The sequence below is a fragment of the Simochromis diagramma genome, unplaced genomic scaffold, assembly GCF_900408965.1.
Source record: "Simochromis diagramma unplaced genomic scaffold, fSimDia1.1 OVJJ01000387.1, whole genome shotgun sequence".
NCBI lineage: Eukaryota > Metazoa > Chordata > Actinopteri > Cichliformes > Cichlidae > Simochromis > Simochromis diagramma.
This window is the reverse complement of record NW_024387152.1, coordinates 4,169,022-4,190,339: the sequence shown is the minus strand read 5'-3', so window position 1 is coordinate 4,190,339 and position 21,318 is coordinate 4,169,022. Positions and strand designations below refer to the sequence as shown.

The 21,318-nt window shown below is 40.5% G+C and overlaps 1 protein-coding gene and 1 long non-coding RNA gene across 4 annotated transcripts; both read right to left on the bottom strand.

Annotated features, from left to right (window-relative positions):
- Nucleotides 1-1,773: 1,773 nt before the first annotated feature.
- eno1a (enolase 1a, (alpha)) lies at nt 1,774-10,396 on the bottom strand. 3 transcript variants are annotated; one of them, XM_040047337.1, is made up of 12 exons: nt 10,266-10,396; nt 8,134-8,228; nt 5,666-5,761; nt 5,487-5,545; nt 4,698-4,767; nt 4,247-4,380; nt 3,878-4,100; nt 3,309-3,506; nt 2,731-2,932; nt 2,542-2,650; nt 2,383-2,441; nt 1,774-2,291 (listed from the first exon to the last, which is right to left on the bottom strand). In XM_040047337.1, exons 2-12 carry the CDS (start codon nt 8,216-8,218, stop codon nt 2,228-2,230), a joined length of 1,299 nt encoding a protein of 432 aa, XP_039903271.1. In that variant the 5' UTR covers nt 8,219-8,228; nt 10,266-10,396; the 3' UTR covers nt 1,774-2,227. The 3 variants fall into 3 exon arrangements, with proteins under 3 accessions (XP_039903271.1, XP_039903269.1, XP_039903270.1); XM_040047335.1 differs by lacking the exon at nt 5,487-5,545 and adding an exon at nt 5,134-5,192; XM_040047336.1 differs by lacking the exons at nt 5,487-5,545; nt 10,266-10,396 and adding exons at nt 5,134-5,192; nt 8,314-8,442.
- Nucleotides 10,397-11,668: 1,272 nt separating this feature from the next.
- LOC120743647 lies at nt 11,669-21,057 on the bottom strand. The gene is made up of 3 exons (XR_005698252.1): nt 20,853-21,057; nt 19,840-19,946; nt 11,669-14,012 (listed from the first exon to the last, which is right to left on the bottom strand). It is a non-coding gene; the product is annotated as an uncharacterized LOC120743647 (long non-coding RNA).
- Nucleotides 21,058-21,318: the final 261 nt, after the last annotated feature.

Sequence of the window (21,318 nt, the reverse complement as noted above, 5' to 3'; positions counted from 1 at the left end):
TATACTGCTGCTGACACTTTAATAAGCAGTAGAGGCTATGATACAGAGTAGAGTAGAGTAGAGTAGAACACATCTTGTAATAATTGAATTTAGGGTAAGAACTATGGAATACAACAGAATAGAATATCTCGTTAGACCCTATAACATACAGTAAGGACTTTAGAATAATAGCAGATTAACTATATGCATTTATAGAAAAGCTGCACTAGGATATATATATTTTTTGTCATTATGTTTTAGATTGGACTAGACTAGACTAGACTAGACTAGAATAGAATAGAAAATGTGATCATATGCAACACTAATTCTAGAGTACATTAAAGGTAAAAAAAAAAAAAGAGACATATAACTCTTCAAGTGAGATGATCACAAAATTAACACAGTTTAATCCCATATAATTGCCTCCACTGGGCTGCTGTCCACTCCACACCTGCACATTATGCATTTGGAGAACTGGAATTATTTATTTAGTTTCGTTTAATTCATGTCGGGTAGAGTTAACAGTTATCCGTCCTGTGCATTTAATGCTCATTAGTTTTACTGTTAAATTCAGCTACATCTGAAGCCACAAGTTTGTTTATTTTTTCTTAGAACAAATATGAGTTTTGCTTTTAGAATATAAAACAGTTTTTTCTTTCCTAAATAAATGTGGTGCTACAAAACTTTAATTTATTAGGGGTTATTGTCGTTTGAATGAAAATTACTAAGCTGATTTATTTTGAAATTGGAATTAACACGGAGCCATTTTGCTTAATTGGCTTAACACTGTTTAATTTTTCAACTTTTCATGTGCTCACGTTTGAATTTAATTGAGTGCCAAGACTCTACCTTTTGGGATCTATTCAGCAGTCATAATATGTATATTATATAAACATATCCGAAACCTGCCCAGAAGTTTTGAGGAAGTCCAACAAAACCAACTTTCAGAATTTATTTATGATGAAGAGACAACATTTAGGTGTCCCTCAGAACCTCGCTTTCCCTCTTTACCCACACCAGCTCCTATTTTAAAAAAGTACAGTCAGAAAGGTGCACCGTTTCATCTGAACACTAGAGGGAGCAGGTCTAAAGGAAAACATTGGGTATAATTCACGCTGTAATATCGCTTTACAGTCTCCCACATTTACTTTCTTAGAGGATTAACTTTGTGTGAAAAACATTTATTTAAGGTTAAGTGTGAGAATGATTAAACTTACGCAATTCTTGCCAAGTGGTTCAGCTGACAGAGTCTGCAATGTGTGACAGGTAGCGTCTTTGTATCAGTGATTTGTAATACATCTCCTTGGTGACACCTAAACAATGGAAGCAGGTTCAGAAAGGGCTCACACAAAGTAAATTGGTGTGGCACAAACCCAGCTGGCAATCCCCTGCGGTACCATACCCCTGGTGAAAAGAGTCTCATTTATCTTGGCAAGGCTCAGTAGAGAAAGAGGCTGCTTCGAGCTTCTGGATTCTTTTACCCAGGGGCCAACAAATGGCGCCCCACAGCTCTGGGCTCATATTTCGCCTTCTTGGTGGCTTTCAGATTACACCACATAGGTAAGAGCAGTTATGGAGCACAAGCCGTTTACTGTAGATGCTCTGACTTTCTTTGAAGGAAAGTTATAAATTATTAATGAACTGTTACAGTGACCATCATTATGAGATCCAGTAAGCAAAAAGTGGCAACAATTTCACAACTGTTTCAGGGAGTTTTCTTGCCATTGTGCATTTAGTGTGTGTTAATAATTTCATAATAAAGCATTTAAGTGAAACAAAATTAAAACTTCAGAATAACTTTTCAAACTATATTATTTATTACACGTTTCTGCAGACTTGTACATCAACACAAGACCTCGTCAGATGCGACACATTGCACATACAACAGTCTTACCAATGCTTAGAGCAGAGCCTCACTAATGTTACAGTAGCTCATTTACTCAGTAGAGGACCAAATTCACTACAACTCACGAAAAGCTGAACAAAAATCTCTCACACAGTTACACAGACAAAAACACAAGGACCAACACTATTCAGGAACTAAAGCAGAGATTGAAGATGAGCTGAACTGTGACTTCACTGGGACGTGCTGTCCCCTCCCTGCGCCACAGACTTAGACCTTAGATGTCAGTGGTGTTTCTCTCCATCTTCTCTTTAACAGGGTAGGCAACCTAGCGTGGCGTATACTGTATGTGTGAGGATTATATATGAGCAATGAACACACAGAGGCCCAAGGAGGAAGACCAGCTCAGATGGGGTGTCTGAAGTTCTGGCCAGCAAAACGGGCCTTGTCGCCAAGCTCCTCTTCAATCCTAAAAGACAGTGATCATGGTTGGTTAAAGTGGACTTCCATGTAACTGTAAAACAACAACGGTAATGTGCATGTTTTTAGAAGGGACTCACCTGAGGAGCTGGTTGTACTTGGCCAAACGCTCAGATCGGCAAGGTGCACCCGTCTTGATCTGGGAAGGAATAAAGACACATAAGAGCAAGCCTGTAACATGCAAGCAACTACCTGACTAAGTGTAAAGTCAGCTTTGAAACAACAAGATATAGTTTTACCTGTCCAGTGCAGAGACCAACCACAAGGTCAGCGATGAAGGTGTCCTCTGTCTCTCCAGAGCGGTGGCTGACCATCACACCCCAGCCATTGCTCTGGGCCATCTTGCAGCTAAAAGAGAAGACCCAATAAGCCAGCTAATACTTTTATGTAAATGAGTGGGATTGTGTTGCAGTGCTGTGGACACTCACGCCTGCAGAGACTCTGTGACGGAGCCGATCTGGTTGACTTTAAGCAGCAGGCAGTTGCAGGCTTTGTCAGACACAGCCTTGGAGATGCGTTTGGGGTTGGTAACGGTGAGATCGTCACCCACAACCTGGATGCTGGTACTGGCTGTGAATTTGGTCCATGCCTCCCAGTCATCCTGGTCAAAAGGGTCCTCAATGGACACCACTGTTAGGATAGGAATTAATGATTCAGTCAATAAAAGGCTAATCTGACAGGGTTTTTTTTTTTTAAATACAGAAACCTAAAACCTTAAATTGGTTATTCTCTTTGTTGGCCACTTGGTGGCAGCAGAAACAAGTTTGTAACTGCTCCACTTTTGACGACAGTGTACAATGCATTTTGCAGATGCATGGCATGTATGATTCTCTGCATAGACATGCAGAGCATATCTATACATCATTCATGTGCAACAACTATGGATAGAGTTGCAACAGGGCATTATGATCTGATGAGGATTCAAATGTCATGGAGCAGTACTCACTGAATAAAAAAAACAAACAAAGAACAAACAACGACAAAAAAGTATCTATTTAAAACTCACCGGGGTAATCTTTGACGAAGCTCCTGTATAGGTCAGCCAGCTTGTCGGAGGAGATGTAGCGGTTAGGGTCATCGGGAGACTTGAAGTCCAGATCATACTTGCCGCCCTTGTAGAACTCAGAAGCAGCTACATCCATGCCAATGACAATCTTATCGGAGTAGCCGGCCTTAGCGATGGCATGTTTCAGCAGCTCCAGAGCTGATAAAACAACATACAATAAAAGGGTGACTGCATTTGTCGACAATTAAATCAAAGTTATCATTCTGAAAAATGAGTCACCACTGAAAGCTCTGCACAACTAGGACAGCTGCCATATCAGCACATTGACCTGACACTGGAGGCTCATGCTAGCAGTACTGAGTTGAGACCTTAATTTAGAAACCGTATGTCAACTTCAGCAGTGACATAAGTGGAGATACTTTCCTGGAAGCTCTAAGAATTCAATGCTTTCAAGACACACCCTTTAGGACTATTCAAGGTGTACAGTAACAACTTCTGACTCTAAATGTTTGCAAAGATAACCATTTACTCTGTGTGAAATGGCTGTTATAGCTGATTACTTCTCTAACCTTCTTTGTTCTCAAGGATGTTGGGGGCGAAGCCACCCTCATCTCCTACATTTGTGGCATCCTTTCCGTACTTCTCCTTGATGACATTCTTCAGGTTGTGGTAGACCTCAGCACCAATACGCATGGCCTCCTTGAAGCTGCTAGCACCAACGGGCAGGATCATGAACTCCTGCATAGCCAGCTTGTTGCCTGCATGGGAGCCACCATTGATGACATTGAAAGCCTGAAAGGAAGCAGAGAGGACCAGCTTTTAGCCTAATGCAATCATGGATGAATACAATGACCCTTTGAATTAGATATTAATGGTCTATGAGGCCTATTGATCAATAAAGTGTAAAAAGCCTTGGATAATTGTGCTATGACGCTCACAGGAACTGGGAGAATGACTTCAGGATTGCCAGCCAGGTCAGCAATGTGGCGGTAGAGGGGAACGCCCTTCTCTGCAGCACCAGCCTTGCACACAGCCAGGGAGACGCCCAGGATGGCATTAGCACCAAACTTAGCTGCAGGATAGTAAAAACAAATAATTCACAATATAATATATACTGTCAAGACATAACTTGTGATGTTCTCCATTGTTTGTGGAGAGCACTTTTGGATTTTTGAGGTTTAGACACTGTTTAATTAAAATCTCCAAACACTATATATGCAATTCCATACTGAAAACTTTCAGGAGGTTACAAACAAATAACCATCACTGGAGCAGAAATACTGTTTAAATGGTCCTATGCACTGCCCAATATTTACCAAAAATATCTTTAAATATTTTTATTTATACATGTGTCCTCACAAAATATTGTAAAGTACACTGGTATCTTACACTTGTTTTCAGTGCCATCCATGTCCAGCATCAGCTTGTCGATCTTCTCCTGCTCCAGAACGTTCACATCCTGGATTAAACACAACATGACAGGTTTAGTTGGACTGGGTGGGGAAAGAGGCTGAACTTAAACTGGTTTATTTCTAAATCAATAGTTCATTAGATCACACTACAAAGATGTTAGAGTAATCAAACCATGTCAGTTATTTTACTGAAGTTCTGCTAGTATAGACGGGTTTTTAGATGCTTATATCATGAGGTTAATGTAGAATTCAGTCACAACAAACTGTTCAGTGCATACAGTTATGCATTTCCCAGTTACTGCTACCAATAACACACTTTTGTGTTTTCATTTACTGCTGCATTTCTAACTTCTTAACACAATTCATTTGACATTAGAACACAGTTATATTAGTCAAACAATAAATGGTCCTACCTTGCTAACCAGTGCAGGTGCAATAGTTTTATTGATATGGTCAACTGCTTTTGAGACACCTGCAAGGAACAAGCAGACCATGACTGACTCAGACAGAAGAAGACCATGCAGAGTAGGCGAGACAGATGACCACAGAGCATCCAATTGTATGAGACAGTGTGTGAGCAATTAGTGGTAAAATGTAATTTACCCAGTGATTATTTTGCTCTTTTATTTTTTTTCCCTTTATTCTTAGATCTGTGATCATCTGCTTGTGCCCGACGAGGTTAGTTTCCAAAAGCCAAACTCATTTTTCATGCTGCTGTGCACGGCAATATGTAAAGAGTCACTCCGTTACTCCACACTTTATTTACCTGGTTACATAATGCAGGGGCCAAAAAATCATTTATATATTTAACTGCTCTTTTGACTCCTAACAGGAGGGAGAGAGATGTAGGAATCAGAAATGAAGTAGTAAAAGATGAGGAGCGAGAGAGCAGAATGTAAAGTGGAAATGGCACAAAAGATTGTAAAATAAATAGAGATGTCTTACCTTTGCCCATGTAGCGTGTTTTATCATTGTCACGGAGCTCCAGAGCCTCATAGATGCCTGTGGAGGCACCGCTGGGAACTGCAGCCCTGAAGAGACCTTGGAGACACAGAGGACATTTCACATTTGTTACTTCAAAGTGCTATTTCACGTCACAGATATTCAACAAAAGATTGCCTGGACTTTGACATATGTTGAAATCTGATTTCACCATGTAAGAGATTACCATTATACCATACTTCCTGACTTTGGGTTTGTGCTTTCTACATGCTGTCTTCACAAAGAGGAACATGTTTGTTAGGACAACAAGTGCAGAGGAGGGGCTACTTGGTACACAAGGGACAGCAGTGAGTATCAGCTAAAGGAGTCTCCTGCTCCAAAATGAAATAAACCATGTTGGGAGGAAGTTGTAACGGCTGTGCTGCAAAATCTGTGATGTAACAGGCAAAGCCAGATGACCAACTGAGCATGTGCAGTGCATCTGTGGGATGATAGCAAGCCACACCCATATATAAGAGGATAGCCATTTCAGATTCACCCAAGTGATTGGAAATTGGAGCCGAGCAAAAAAAATCTATTCAGCTTGCTCAGTGAAGCGGCAATGATGGTGTGAGTCTGAGGGGATTTAGGGCTTAGCACAAGAGGACACAGCCACTGTCAAGGCAGTGAGTTCAAGCTTAACGAATCATCTGCATCAAGACATCACCTGGATGCTTTTGGGGAATGCTGCCAAATATCCACGTCACATTATTAACAGCTTTCTGGCTGAACACAATAAAAAGGAGAGCCGTAGAGAAAAGCAATGAATCAGCAAATCTTCAAGTACCTACAGTAAAAGTGAATTCCTTTTTTTTTTTGTGCCAACAGCCCATCACACAGATGGCATGATGGGCAACAAGCATAGTGGGTTATCTAATATGACTGTGAAGCTGGTTACATAACAGTGCAAAAACACATCTCGGTTACTATGACCGACATACTCTGGGTGCAGCACGCTCGCTTTGGTCTGTGCAGTTAATGATGTCAAAACAAGTCTGGTGGACTTAAAAGGGCCCAAGAAGAATAAGGGTGCTATTTACAGTAAACTGGAGCACGTAGCAACCATCCAAAACTAATGACGAGACAGAAGGGCAGCAGAAGAGGGCAGACAATCTATTCAAACCAGTGCATTCAAGGCAGAGTAGCCGGCTTCACACATTTCCGTGTCAATGACCATTCAGGTTGCTTCGTTAAAATTCTCAGGACATTTCACTGGGTTGAGCTGTTCCTTTATTTGAGCTCTTATAACAGAATAGCTTGCCAAAAAAAAAAAACTTCAAACCCTTGCCAGGCCATTTAGTTAGTTAAAATAAAATTGATCTCAACCTCCAGCATACGTGTGGAACAGTGCAGCGTTTGGATGCTTTATGGTCAACAGCTTCATTATCTTAACTGGTATACAATAAGGAGACGGACGTGAACTGTAGATTTAATTTCCCTGACACCTTTACTTTACATAAAATGAAGATTCAACTCAACTCGCTGGTTTGCCAGAAGCACCTACTGTATGAGCTACAACTGCTCCCAAACAGGAACCATTACAGTAACAGAGCGCTGCAGAGGCAGTGTGACATTACAGGAGCTATTTTCACACATCCATCATCTGATCTGATCCAGCGAGGGCCACTCTGAAGACGGCAACAGTGTAGGTTACCAAGTTGCTGGTCTGACTGCCTAAATACACACGTTAGCAGACAATAATTTCATGTGCAGGTTATACACGATTTCAATTTACCTGTTAAACACATGCATTTGAAAGTGGGTTTATGAGTCCCCCTTTTACGTCACCAGACTTCCTGAAAGGATTACTCATAAAATGTGGTCTATCAAGAGGCTACAAAGCCGGCCTAGACTGTGAGGCCCCCTCCACCATGCTTTAAAGCTGGAATAAGGATTTTGTATTGGGTGTTCATCGTTCTTTAACTCCTAACGTGATATTTTTGCCCAAAAGTTCAACTGCTGTCTTATGTGCCAACAGAACATTGTGCCAGAAGGGTTGTGAAACATGCAGGTATGCTTTTGCAATCGTCAGATGTGGTAACGTTTTTAGCAGGTTGTAGAGATTTTTACAGATTTTGTACACCTTTATTCATAAGGTGGGGGCACCACTATAAGCCCCACTCAGTCTCCTTTCCTTACTTGGAACAGTTGTTAGGAAAACGTTTTGCTTACTTTTTCCAGCATAGCCTATGAGTCAGTACTCGTACTATAATATAGACATGACAAGTGCAGCTGTTTGCATGTGGTTCACAGCCAAAGGCTTCACAATGTCTTGCATTTAACTGTAGATGCACTTTAGGTTGTGAGCCGTGCCACCACTGATTAGAAGATCAGGTTTTACAAGCTGCAAGGTATAAAAGACCTTTCTCTTCTTAAGCCTTTAATTCATATAAAACGAGTCCAAGAAAGCATGTAGTTTATCCATACAGTACCTTTCTTAGTGTAAAGATCAACTTCCACAGTGGGGTTGCCACGGGAGTCAAAAATCTCACGAGCGTGGATCTTCAGGATAGACATGATTCTGGATCTGCAGAAGAAACAAATGTAAGAGGGATTAGTGTAGGACTCCTTCACAGGCCAAGCAGACGGGCCCCTTTAGAGCTTCTACTTACGAATTAAAGCGTTGAGTAGAGAGGTGGCAATAAATTTGGGATACACGGCGACACACTCACAATAACAAGTAAATAATCTGAAGATGGATTTCAGAGAAAACAGCAATAAATCTTCTCGATGGTTCTCTAATTAAGTATATGGCTGTGCAGACCACCTAAACTGATGTGTACTGGCTGCGAGGGCAGAGGTAATAGCAGACAGGCGTGGCTACTGCAGTAGAGGAAAATCTGTATGGGTTCCTTTAGTTTACTTATTACATCAGACTATAAAACAGCATTGCAAAATGTTTGCAAAAAAAAAAAATCCCTGTACGTGACAATAAGAGAGTGACCTAGCAGAAAACCTATTTGACTTCTTTTTGTTTCTTTTGTTTTCACTGCAATGATATTACAGGCACGAGATGTGGTCTAATCTCATGGAGCCTTTCATTATCTCGTGAAATTTCAGGAGCAGAGGTCAGAGAAGGTTTTAAGAGAGACTGTTTGCCCATGATGCCTGCAGCACTATTGATTTACATTGGTTTTATCCAACGTGCCCCAATTCCAATTATTGCCTTGCACATCTGCACATACTGAGTGCCTGAATGAACTCCCGAATTCAGCCTGGAAAGCTGTGTCAGAGTGCAGAAACAATGGAAAATCCTCTGTCCCCAGAGATCTGTGTGGAAATTTACCAGAGGTGACAGTGATGAAGCACAATTGCATGCGCCTACAAAAAATCTTTAGGTACATAAAATCATTTATATAACTTCTGGGGACCCTTTTGACTAACCAAATTAAAGATTTATGCCATTTTAAATAGGCATGTCGCTGGTAAGATTTCCTGTGTTTTACCAGCATGTTAGTTTTTTTTTTTCTTCAAAGGTTAATATTTCTCGAGTTACACAAAATGCTATCAACTGGATAATCCATCAATTATCATCCATCCTCATGCAGGCTAAATACCCTTTGGGTTCTTGACAGCTAGTCATATAGAAAGTATATTTGAGATGACTTCATACATTTTAGCCTTGTTGGAGCAAATAACTAATCATCATATTTGTAGCTACCAAAAATTCTGCAATATAATAAGCAGTGGATGCCACGTGAACAGCTAATATTTATTAATCTTGCTATTTTTTGGTGCACGGTCATTGCAAACTCCGGGAGCGAACATGTAAGCTGAGAGTATAATGGCACCTGGAGAAAAATGAATAATTAAGGATTGAAACTTGATGTGTGTTGCAAGCCTCCTACATATACACTAGTCTGAAACTTGAAAAAAACTTTTAAAGCTGTATCAGTAATCTTATAACCTACCGAGTGAGTGATTCATAAAAATACTACGAGGCTACAGAAATGACTCAAATTGACTTGAAGGGGAAAAATGAGACATTAAAGGTCGTGTAATCCTGCTACACACGGTAATTTTCCTTTACTCGGTGGACACACCTCCAGTCTGCTGCAAGCAACTGGTAGCTTACCCACAGCCTCAGCCAGCGTAGAATGCTTGAAGTGGCGCACGTTTGAGGTTATCAGGCAAAAACACCCCTAAAAGTGATTCTTTAATAACAAACAGCAAACACAGGCTGCAGGAAGCAGGGCTTGCAACATGACGCCCTGTTCCTCCACACACTGCAGCTCTAAATGGACAGACATCTCGCCAGCTGACGGCAGTGGTTTAAAAATAGACAGTGGGCTACAAACTGCTCCAGCCTGTGAGCCACCGACCCATCAATGGGGTTTAATGAGTGGGCGTATAAATGAGAAATAAGCGCCCGAAGTGTAAGCTAACACAAGGACAAGACTTCGAGGATATCAAGGATGAAGAGCACTCTTTAGACTATGATATGAAAACTAAAAAACTTTATATTAATAAACGCTGTCATTAGAATAGACCCTTTAAATCACGAACATCATTATAATGGCTTAAAAGTATGAATAAAAAGCCAAAAAAGATTGAAATGAGTTACCTTTCCGGCCTAACTGTGTGCAAGGACGAAGCTGTCTCTCTCTGGTGCGGGCAGGCAGAGAAGGCGCTCGTGACGCTTCGGGTTGGATGATAAGCGAATGGAATCAGGAAGAAACTTAGAAACGGCGCAACGCCATTGGCTGGAGCTCACTCACGAGTGCAGACGGTTGCGAGAGGCGACGCACGTTCACCACCGTCAGGAGGCAGACCTTGAAAATGAAGAGGATGCGGATTTGTTTTAAAACCTCAGCATCACCTTAATAAAATCAGCATGTAGACAGCCAACGATAAAGTGTGCGTTTCTAATAGAGATGTCTATTGGGAAATTTATTATTTATTTGATTTTATTTTTTTTGCGAGGATGAAAGAGTCGGTTGCAATGCGGAAAGATGACGCAGAGATGAGTACGTGCAGAAAAGCAGGCAGGGATCTCCGGTGGGGTGTTTCGCTGCTGGACACGTCACTTACGGTCACATTTCCTGGCAACGACTTTTCCCCCTTCCCACAAGGATTTCATAAATGAATGGCAAATTTGGGGCGCATGCATTTTACACAAGACCCAGCCCACAGTGAGCCATCGTGCGGGTTACAGAGACTGCAGCAGGCACCTCAGAATAGAAATGGTAATTCACCATCAGGGCTGAAAGTCTTCTTACTTAACTATATAGAATTTTTTGTGATTTTATTAGTCCTGGCACTGAGTTAGAAGGTGTAAACTTGGATATCCACAGTATATATTTAAAAGATTGGCTGCACTAGTTATCAATATCAAGACTGCAGTAATGAATCACGGCATGAATGAGTGAGTACCGGGTTTCCCCCACACGTCTGTGCTGTGACTCCTCGTCATTTCACGACGTGGGTTCATGCAGCTGCGCAGTGGAGGGAATGCAGCACCCATGACAGATCAGAGCGTGATGGTGAGAGCCTGCTGCAGTGACCTTGGGACGGTCAGTGTGGCACTCATGTGCAAGTGCGCCATCTGCTGCTCAGATACTGAACAGCAGATATTTTCAGTTGTGAATGACATTTATTTACGTTAGATGGGAGGAAATTGTATCCAAGAAGACTTCAAATTCTAAAATAAAAAAAAGTCTTAAGCCAGCCTTTATTAAAAAAAACAAGAAAACATTTTACTTCCAAGCAGCCAGTAATTTTTTAAAAGAAATCTTGAGCAGTAGTTTTCCAGTCTTTCAGAAGGCATTTACATTTTTTCCTTTGGACATTGGCTGCTTTTTAAAATTCATTTTCAGACCCGCTCTTGCACCTTATCATTTCAGATTAGTATTTTTTGTTTGTTTGCTAAGTCAATTAACACTAACCCATCATTCAAGCATAAAAAGGTACCTAAACCATGCTGTTCACCTAACTTATCCAGTACTGTGTTTATATAACACATGTGGAGATACAGAAATTCTTTTATTGCTGCCATATAACCTGCATCATTATAATTGCATTAATAACATTCTTTACAGCATTATTCCATTTAATAATATTTCTCACAGTATTGATATTGCATTAAAGTTGTTTATTGAAGATGTTTATTTAAGGATCCTTCCATTATGTTAATTTTTGTTACGGGTACGGCCAGAAGTATTTCATACACATTGCATAGTATTTGTGCTCATTCAGAGTTGTTGCTTAGTCTACAGAGGGTCTTAAGCTTTGTGAAGCGCGATGTCTTCACAATCTATTGTGTTAAAGACTAGAGCATAGAAGGATAACTGCAATACATGCTTACAATACACATATAATCTAGAAATGTGCCAGGCCTGAGGCCTTAACTCATTTAGCTTCTAACTGCATTTTAGTCTACTTGGTAACAGATGACCGGAGTCAACAACCAGCCCTCAGAGACCCTGAAGGCTTGAAGTTATTGCCTTGTTTGGAAGGTGTTATAGAAATGAGAAGTTCTAGGTCTGTTTATAGCCATCTAAGATGTACCATTTACTTTAACTAACGTCTTTAACCTATTTTTACGCCATGGAGGGGCGGATACCTCAATGCTTTAAAAGTGTTCTCAACATGTATTTTTGTCAGAAGACATATGCTGATGTTTTCTCTCCTGTGTGTTAATAAACTCATCGTTTGATTGCACTTTTCTGGGGCCTCCGTGGTTTGTTTCACTGCTCTGCATTGATTGATTTCGCGACACACACAATTTAGCTAGAAAACAATATTAGATTGTATCTTTAGGCACCCTGTTACTAGCAGCCTGTCACAAGAACACACCATCACTCCATGCATGGGAGCTGGAGCCCAAAACATAATGTGTTTCCATTTCTTCTGCCGAATCTATAAAAAATGCCCAAGATAACGCAGACTGCGTTATCTTGGGAGAAGTAGCTAGAAGCGGCTAACACTTCTTCTAACAAAAAAGTGTTAAAAGAAAAAAACCCAAAAAAGTGTTAGCCAAAAAAGCATAGCTTATCTCAGCATGGCTTGCAGACAACTGAGTATGAAAAACATCTGGGAGTCATGTCATCAAGAACTGACACAGGACCTCAGGGATTCATGACCCTTCAATTGATCCATCTACTGTTCACTGAAGCCTCATCAGAAACGGTCTCAGTGGAAGGGTGGCTGTCAAGAAGCTGTTCTTATGGAAGTCAAGCAGGGCTGAGGTATGCCAAATTACACAAGAACTGGGCTAAAAAAAATCAGTAGCCACAGGTCTTATAGTGAGAAGAATCAAATCTGTTCTCAATATATATCAAGAAAGTCGAGAGAGCTGACAGCAGTGAATGTCTGCAACCATCTGTAAAACAAGGTGGACGCCTTGTCATGTAGTGTTGGGGATTTTGTCAAAATTGGTAGAATTATGAACACAGAAAGTTATTGTGCATTTATGAACCACCGTGCAATACCATCTGGAAAGCATTAGATTTGCAACAGATTCATTTTTTCAGCATGAGAATGATCCCAAGCATGCAGTAAAAGCATACCATTATAGAAATACACACAATGGAAGTCTATAATTTATGGATAGGCCTCCCCCCAGAGCTGGACCGCGACATTATTGAAGCAGTGTGGGATCATCTAAAGGCAGCCAAAAACCAAAGAAGAGCTTTGGATGTGCTTCAAGAAGTCTGGAGAAATATTCCTGAAGACTGCTTAAAGTCAAGTAGAGTAGAGTTTTATTGTCAACCCAACAATATACACTCAAGTATACAATGGGACGAAATATCGTCCTCTTGGATCAAAGGTGCAAACTGAAAAAATAAAAATAAAAATTACATATATACAACTATAAAGAAATAAGATAAATTAAGAATAAGTACAACAGTATTGTGCCTGAATAGAAGGAGGAGAGTGTTATGTAGTCCAAGAAGTGTCTGGAGAAGAGAGTCCAGTGTGGAGGAGGCAGCATGGTGTTCAGGAGCCGGACTGCTTGGGGGGGGGGAAACTATTGCACAATCTCACCGACCAGCTCCTGATGCTGGAGTGTCATCTCCCGGATGGAAGAGGAATAAACAGTTGGAGGGAGGGGTGATGCGGGTCAGCCATGATGCTAGTGGCTTTACGAATGCAGTGTGAGGTGTAAACATCCTGTAGACTAGAGAGCTGCCAATAATGTGCTCAGCGGTCCACACAAACCTGTGGAGGGCTCTGTGGTCGATGCATGGCAGTTTCCATACCAGACTGTGAAGCAGCTGGTTAGGATGCTCTCTATGGTGCCTCTGTAGAAGGTGTTAAGGATGGGTTTGGGGAGGCCCACCTTCTTCAGTCATCTCAGGAAGTGCAGTCGCTGGAAGAAATGACAAGAAACCTTGCCTATGAGAGCTTCTATGTTGCATAATAAAGGTGGTCACACCAAATATTGACTTTCAAGCTCTTTAGAATTGTGTTTTTGCCTTACATATTGTATTTGTATGTATGCTTGTGCATGTCTTAATTAACTGCTGCACATATTTCCATTTTCCAATATGAAGAAATGATGGTGGGTCAAGACTTTTGCACAGCACTATAGGTGTTTCAGTGAAAGCACCGGTAACAGTTCAAAGGTCATTAGTTTTCCTCATTTATCAGAAAATGCTCAAACTGTGAAACAAGACTTCTGTATACACTGATCCCTGAGAGGATAATTATGGGCACGATAATTCTTGAAAGAGTTAAAAAATGATTCAGCCATGACTTTTTTTTAAGTCCAGAGGTGACTCATTAGTGTTTGGACAGCCAGGTTGTGATATTCTCCCTCGCTGACTGTTTCACTTCCTGTTTCCTTTTAGCTCTTCGATTCCTCAAAACTACTCAGCGGCTACTCAGTCCATCAACTTTGTTTAAAATCAACAGTAAAACCCAGAAACTCAAATTTTCTTCTTTAATAATAAATGGTGTATAACCTATGCATCGGTAACAGGTGTATTATTAGCATTTAGTTACAATTAAGTTCCTCAGAAAGGTTGATTTGTAATAGTTTTGCAACAATTGCAGCTTTTTAAAAGTTTATATTTGGTCATTAGGCCACAGTTTCAGTCTTAAAAGGGGAAGATGTGGCATTTTAGTGTGTGAAATGTGAAATGAGAGTAAGGTCTGTTTATTTACTTCCTGCCAAGAGTTAGATGACTTTGCCTTTTTATGGTAATGTGGCAGACTATTTCTCGATCGGGCGCAGCATCTCTACCTGTTGGTGGCATCTTGCATATATATGTCACAGAGGCTTCCTGTCCTCTCTCCTGCCATCTACCTGTGAAACGGTGGGAGGAAGCTGCACTGCCACTCTCTAGAGCTGCACCTGGCAGTGAGGAAGCGTGATAAGAGAACTGATGCTTTTGATCGTGTTTCTGCATGCCAGTTTTAAATGTTTTCCCACAGCCTAAGCCCAGGCTCTCTACACTGTGAGGATAGTTCGCTGAAGAATGAATAAGAAGCTCATGAAGCATGATAGGTCTTTTGCTATTGTACTAAACCAGCTCTCTTGTACATTTGGCTCTATTTTGTTTCCTGTGAGCTGTTTTCATCCTCTGACTCCAAGAAATCCCTAGTAAAGAGGTGACCTCTGCAGTGACGTAGAATATCCACTGCTATGAGAAGAGTGAGATCTGTGGGCACGTCAGCAGTTTAATGTCTTCCAGACACACAATTAAAACAGTGTTTGTCAAACCACAGACTTGGCTAGAACAGTGGTGTCAAACATAAGACCCGAGGGCCAGAATCTGCCTGGCAAAGACGCCAATCCAGCCCACTGCAGAGTTTTGGAAAATAAGAAGGAGGGCATAAACTTTTTTTTTAAACTTGTAATTGCATTTGAATAGATTTTGAAGCTTCTCCTACTCATAAAGACCTTCGATTATGGTCATTCATACTACACCAAAGTAATTAATTAACAGATAAATAACTAAATGACAGAAAATTTCCCGTTTTGTTTTTTGTTTTCTTACCCTGGGTCTACACTAAAACAATCAGATATATTCTACGAATTAACTGATACTTTCTCTTTTTCTGTATATTTAAATATTTAGTTTTTACAATTTGAATCAATCAATTTCCTTCGGGGCCAACCTTCGGGATCAATAAAGTTTCATTGAATTGAATTAAATTGAATGCTGACACATTCCTTTCATTTACCACAGCATCATTTATTTATCATGCAGAAAAACGAAGAAGTGCCCTTCTTTTTCTTATATTCAAACACGTCAGGGATTAAATGTGTAGCTAAACTTCTTCACGCTGACAGAAAGGGGACTTTCACCAGTCACCGGTCACCGGTCTGGTCCGAGTTTGACATCTCAGGGTTAGAGGAAGGCATCTTCAGTCTTGCCACTGCTGAGCTGACCTAAATGAATTTGCTCAAGTGGAGCTGACTCAGACTGTGTTTGTACTGGGCAGCTTCCAGGTATGAGCGAGTGGATCTGTGTGAGCAGGGTTTTACTGGGGAAGAGCCTTCATGCTCAGTGGAGCCTGGCTGAAAATGTTAAATAAAGACTTGACGGCTTCGTTCTTCCTATACCGTGTTATTTCCTTGTGCAAAGGCCTGTTGATTCTTTCTACCATGTTATTTCCATTTGCACAGCTGCCCCATTAGCATATATATTTTCACATAACTATCTCATACTCATTCAACTGTGTGGTTTCAAGTAGCTTAACTTCCCCTCTTATCTGAGTTTGCATTTCTGTTTTGTTGTTTTTTATCTGATAGGCCAGTGTCTAAAAGGAATCCTCATTTTTATTACCATTCTTCAAGACAATGAAAACGGTGGTCATTTATTAATTTGCACAACTCAAATCAAATATTTTGCACGTCTTCACCTGCGCTACCTTGTTACACGTGAAGCAGTATGGCATGCGGGGCATTTTCTTGTCAAACACCTGACTTCTTTAAGATGATTATATAATCTGAAAACGCGGTTAAAATTTTAACGGCAGAACAAGACACAGGCCATTCTCTGCACACATATTTTACAACAATGCATGTGTGAGCTGAAACCACAAATAGAGAGACAAAGTAAAGATGCAAAAAAGAAGAAGTCACAAGAAATAAAAGATAAAAATTAACATTAACATGCTCCTATATCATACACAAAGGGTAGCATGTGGCCTAGCTCACTGCTGAACCGTCAAACAGCTGTTTCAACAGCATTAGAGAGCATTAGGTAGTCCTGATGCATGTAAAAAAGAAAGTACACCCTCTTTTAATTCTAAGGTTTGACATATCAGGACATAATGAAAATACAGTCTGGTCCTTACCAGGTTCTAAAATGAGTTAAATAAAATCTTCATGATGTGTTACACTGTGTCATTATTGATTTAACAAAACCTAGTGTAAAATGAATAATAGCCATGGGAATAACTAAACGGTAAATGGACCAGTATTTACACAATACCCTTCGACTCAGTTTGAGCATTCAAAGCAACTTCTACTACAAATCTAATTCACCTAATCACACACGCATTCATACAGTGCTTTTGTATATACCTAAGCATTTTTATCTAACATTCACATGCAGATGGATGCACTGGGTGCAAACTTAAGTTCAGTAGCATGTCTGAAGATGCTTCAACACATGGACAGGAGGAACCAGGGAGGAACCAAGGACTGATGCACTGATCTTTTGATTAGTAGACACACTGCCTCAGCTTATATGAGACACCTTTCCTGGTTCCATAGGAATTTAGAGGGTAAGTAGCAGCCAGGTGCAGCCATTGTGAGCATCTCTGTGAAATCAGAAGTGTTGGAAGTTTGCAGGTCTGAAGCATTCAGGTGTTGGTTAACACAATACCAACAAAGACAACAATAGTGACTTTTTTGCTTCCCATTAGTCTGGGAAGGGTTATAAGGGGCATCATTCAACAGCCAGAATGTTTATTCATAAGTGGAAAACATTCAAAACAGAGGAAGTCCTCATGAATTCACCCCAAGGTTAGACCGTGGTCAGACGAACCAGCAAAAACACATAAAGAGCTACATATCAGACTTTACAGGCTTCTGTTAGCATTTTAAATGTTAAAGTTCATGACTATTGGAAAAAGACAAGTATGGCTTGTTTGGAAGAGTTCTCAGGAGGAAGCCTCTTCTCTCTAAAAGAGCATGACAGCATGGCTTAGGTTGGCAAAATTGGCAAATCTCAACAAACCACAGGGCTTGTGGAACAATGTCCTGTGGAGAGACGAGGCTGAGGTGAAAGATGTTTGGCCACAGTGCACAGCACCAGATTTGGAGAAAAGCAAACACAGAATATCACAACCCCCCTTACAGCAGCTGTCACGGAGGTGACATTAAACTCCCGTGTATATCTATAACTATAATTTTTCAAGAAATGTGAAACTGTCTATCTGAGAGCTACAGCTCGGCTGAAATTGGGTCATACAACAGGACAATGATCCCAAGCACAGCAGCTAAGTGACAACAGAATGACTGAAAGAATCAGGTTGCTGCAATGACATAGTCAAAGTCCAGACCTCAACCCGATTGAGATGCTGTGGTGGGACCTTAATGAACGCTGTGAAGATGAGAGAACAAATTTCCTCCACAACAATGTGAGAGGCTGATAAAGTTATACAGAAAATGTATTGCAGCTAAAGTGTTTCTGCAAGCTACTGAATCGTTTTTAACACTGCTTCTGCATTATGGTTTCATTTTTTTTAAATAAATAATGAAAAGGTGGAATAGATCATATGTTGTTGTTCATATAAACAGCTTTAGGACCTTAAGTCATCTGTAAGGACAAGATGATTTAAAAAAAACAACAACGTATTGATGTGTACAGTAAAACCTTTTTCACGTGACTGTATACACAATAAAGTCAAAGTTAGTGGTTACAACTAACCAGCAGGTCCTCAGGTTTGTAACCTAACGGCGGGCTTGTCAGGAGAGTTTGAAAACAGGAAGGAATATGCGTATGTGAAATGTCAAGTGCACAAAGATGCCTGCAGTTTTATCCCATATTTAAATAATTATACCCAGAATAAATGTGACTTTGAAGCTTTTTGCTTCTTCACTCCCTCCACGTACAGATTGTTTACAGCCGAATCCTTCATGTCACCCTCTCCACATGTAAGCTTTAAATGACCAGCTTGCTCTGGACATCATTACATCATTAGACTCCAGTACCGTAACAACTATTATTTACCTCAAGGCAATGATAAACCTAGTGATTTACTGTGGCAGAGGACAGCTTTGCTTCATTTCTGAGCCTTGGCGTGTTTAAGTAAAGACCTGAGGGGCTTCGTATCTGTGGTTTTTTTTTAATGATCTCAGTGTTTGTCTGAGTAAAAACCTCCCCAGCTACTTCACCCATAAAGGTCAATTCCGTTTCCTCAACCTGGGCTTGTTCAAAGCTTTTATTATCTTTTATCAGCCTTTGGGTGTTGGTAGTCAAACACTGGAAACAACTGGTATTAATCAAGTGCAGGCCGCAAAGAGGCTGCAGACTGCAGTCCAGAGAGGAAGGATATGCCTGGAACAATGAAAGTCTTAAATCAAGGTGAGTCCTTTGATCACTTTGTAATTTAATCAGGTCTTGGCACACACGTACACACACACAGATTTACCAGTGCAGAGATCTGTGTCATTCTGAGGTCTCTTTTTCATCAGTTTTACTTCTCAGTTCTTAACTTACGTCACCTTATACTTTGATCTTAACCTTGTTCGACAGGTCAAATCCTGACTGTTTAAGAAGATCAATGGCAGCATTAGCTTAGAATAAAGACTGAAAACAAGGATAAACAGCTGCCCCGGCTCTGTCTAAAGATAACACAATGCATCATTTGTTTTTTGTGTTTTATCCATACAGGAAGCAAAGTTTAAATAAAAAAAAAAACAACTGAAGCTGAAGTTTTACAGGCCTATCATGTGCATGAATCTTCTCTGCACAGGGATAGAGACTTTCTGTGATCTCTGCACCATTTTACGACTCAAGGGAAGACTCTGTCTGGCCAATAGAAAGGTCTGTACACCCTTAGTTCTGCGCAGATTAAAAAAAAAAAAAAATCCTAAACAAATATTAAGTAATATTTTAAATCTGAGCTACACAGAATCCCATATAAATGTAAGATAAGCCCTTTCAGTAATGCTGAAAGAAAACCAGCAAATCCTTATTAACAAAAACAAAGACAATGGGGAGAAGAGGAAGTACCTTCCAACAGGAAGATGTCTCCTTCAAAGCCGAACTCAGAGAAGGTTTCCCATCAATCTCAACTGGCCAAAGTGAGGGGGAAAAGTGAAGAAAGAACTCAGACATATCTGCAGAAAGGTACAAGGGAATGCAGGGAAGTCATAAAAGACAATGCACAAAGTTTAGGAAATACACTGGCAGTGAAAGTGGGGCGAGTAGAAAGGAGCTCGGTGCACAGTGAGGGGTCATCAGCCTGACCTTTGTTCAAGGTCACTGGATCCAGTCCTAACTATAAGCTTTGAGAAAATTCAAAGATTGAAGGCTAATCATAAGGAGAGTGGTTTCACAGAAGAAGACCCTGATATCTGAAGCCTCTACCTCCAGTTCTGCTTTTAGAAACTGAGGGCACCACCAACAAACCTACAATCTTTACTGGGATAATATGGCACTGTGGTGTCATTACGACATGACAGGGTCTGATCACTCAGGACTGTTTTATGCAAGGTGAATAATTATAGATTGTGAATATTAGAGGAGCTAATATGGGAGAAATATTGCCTCTCTTGCTAGAACTTTTACTGCAGCATTTTCAGTCAGAAAGAAGCTTTTCAGGAAGCTACTGACAAACTGATAAAAGGGGAACTGCAATAGTTCAGCCTAAAAGTGATGAGTTTATGGACTCCTGTTTTTCAGCATCATTTGGCAACACTGAGCAGGATGAAAGGAGAGAGTCCTTTACACTTTTTGAGTTTAGGCCAGCGCCTTTTTTCAGATCATTAGTTGCTGCTATCATCGCTGTCATGAGGTTGCAAGTCATAATGACAGATGCAAAAGACTTCATTAGCAATAACGTGCTGCACATTTTAATACTCAATGAAATAAAAAGAAACACTTAAATATTTACTTAAAAAAATCTACATTGTGCAACGTGCCCAAAGCTGCCGAACACTTGTAAACACCTGAAAACCGAGGGTGTGTTTGTGCTGCATTGGGGCGAGGAAGAAAAAATATAAGGAAAGAAACGCAGAACTAACCTTTTAAAATTTCTCACTGGCCATTTCTGCACCCGCTTGAAGACAAACTAAGCGTTTTATTATTAGTATTTTATCCTGGTAAGGACATTTGCTCCTCCGAGGCGAACTCTGACACACTCACACACCCCTTTCACACACTTTGACTGCTCAGGCGTTTAAAGCTGAGGCGTTGGGCAAGTTGCGACCAGCATGCACTAGCAGGTGATACAAGTTGTATTTTTTTTTGTTTTTAACACCTACCTGCCACTGGCTCCCACAGTTCCACCATATGGTGTTGCTGTTTTTTCTTCTTCAGTTGGACTTGTATGATTGTGTTTGTGGCATTCGTTTCCCACTAATACAGTTCTGTTAAAACCCTACGTCAGCATTTTTTTTTCTTGAGGCAATAACAAGAAATATGAGTAATCAGAACTCGCTGTGACAAAAACGAGTAAGTGTGATGCGACTAAAAAGACGTCGCCATGCC

Excerpts from the sequence above, each read along its gene's own strand:
- eno1a (XM_040047337.1), bottom strand. The coding sequence starts at position 8,218 with ATGTCTATCCTGAAGATCCACGCTCGTGAGATTTTTGACTCCCGTGGC. Across the intron at positions 4,768-5,486 it reads CCCCTGCATTATGTAACCAG|GATGTGAACGTTCTGGAGCA; the intron begins GTAAATAAAGTG and ends TGTTTAATCCAG. Across the intron at positions 4,101-4,246 it reads AAGTCATTCTCCCAGTTCCT|GCTTTCAATGTCATCAATGG; the intron begins GTGAGCGTCATA and ends GCTTCCTTTCAG.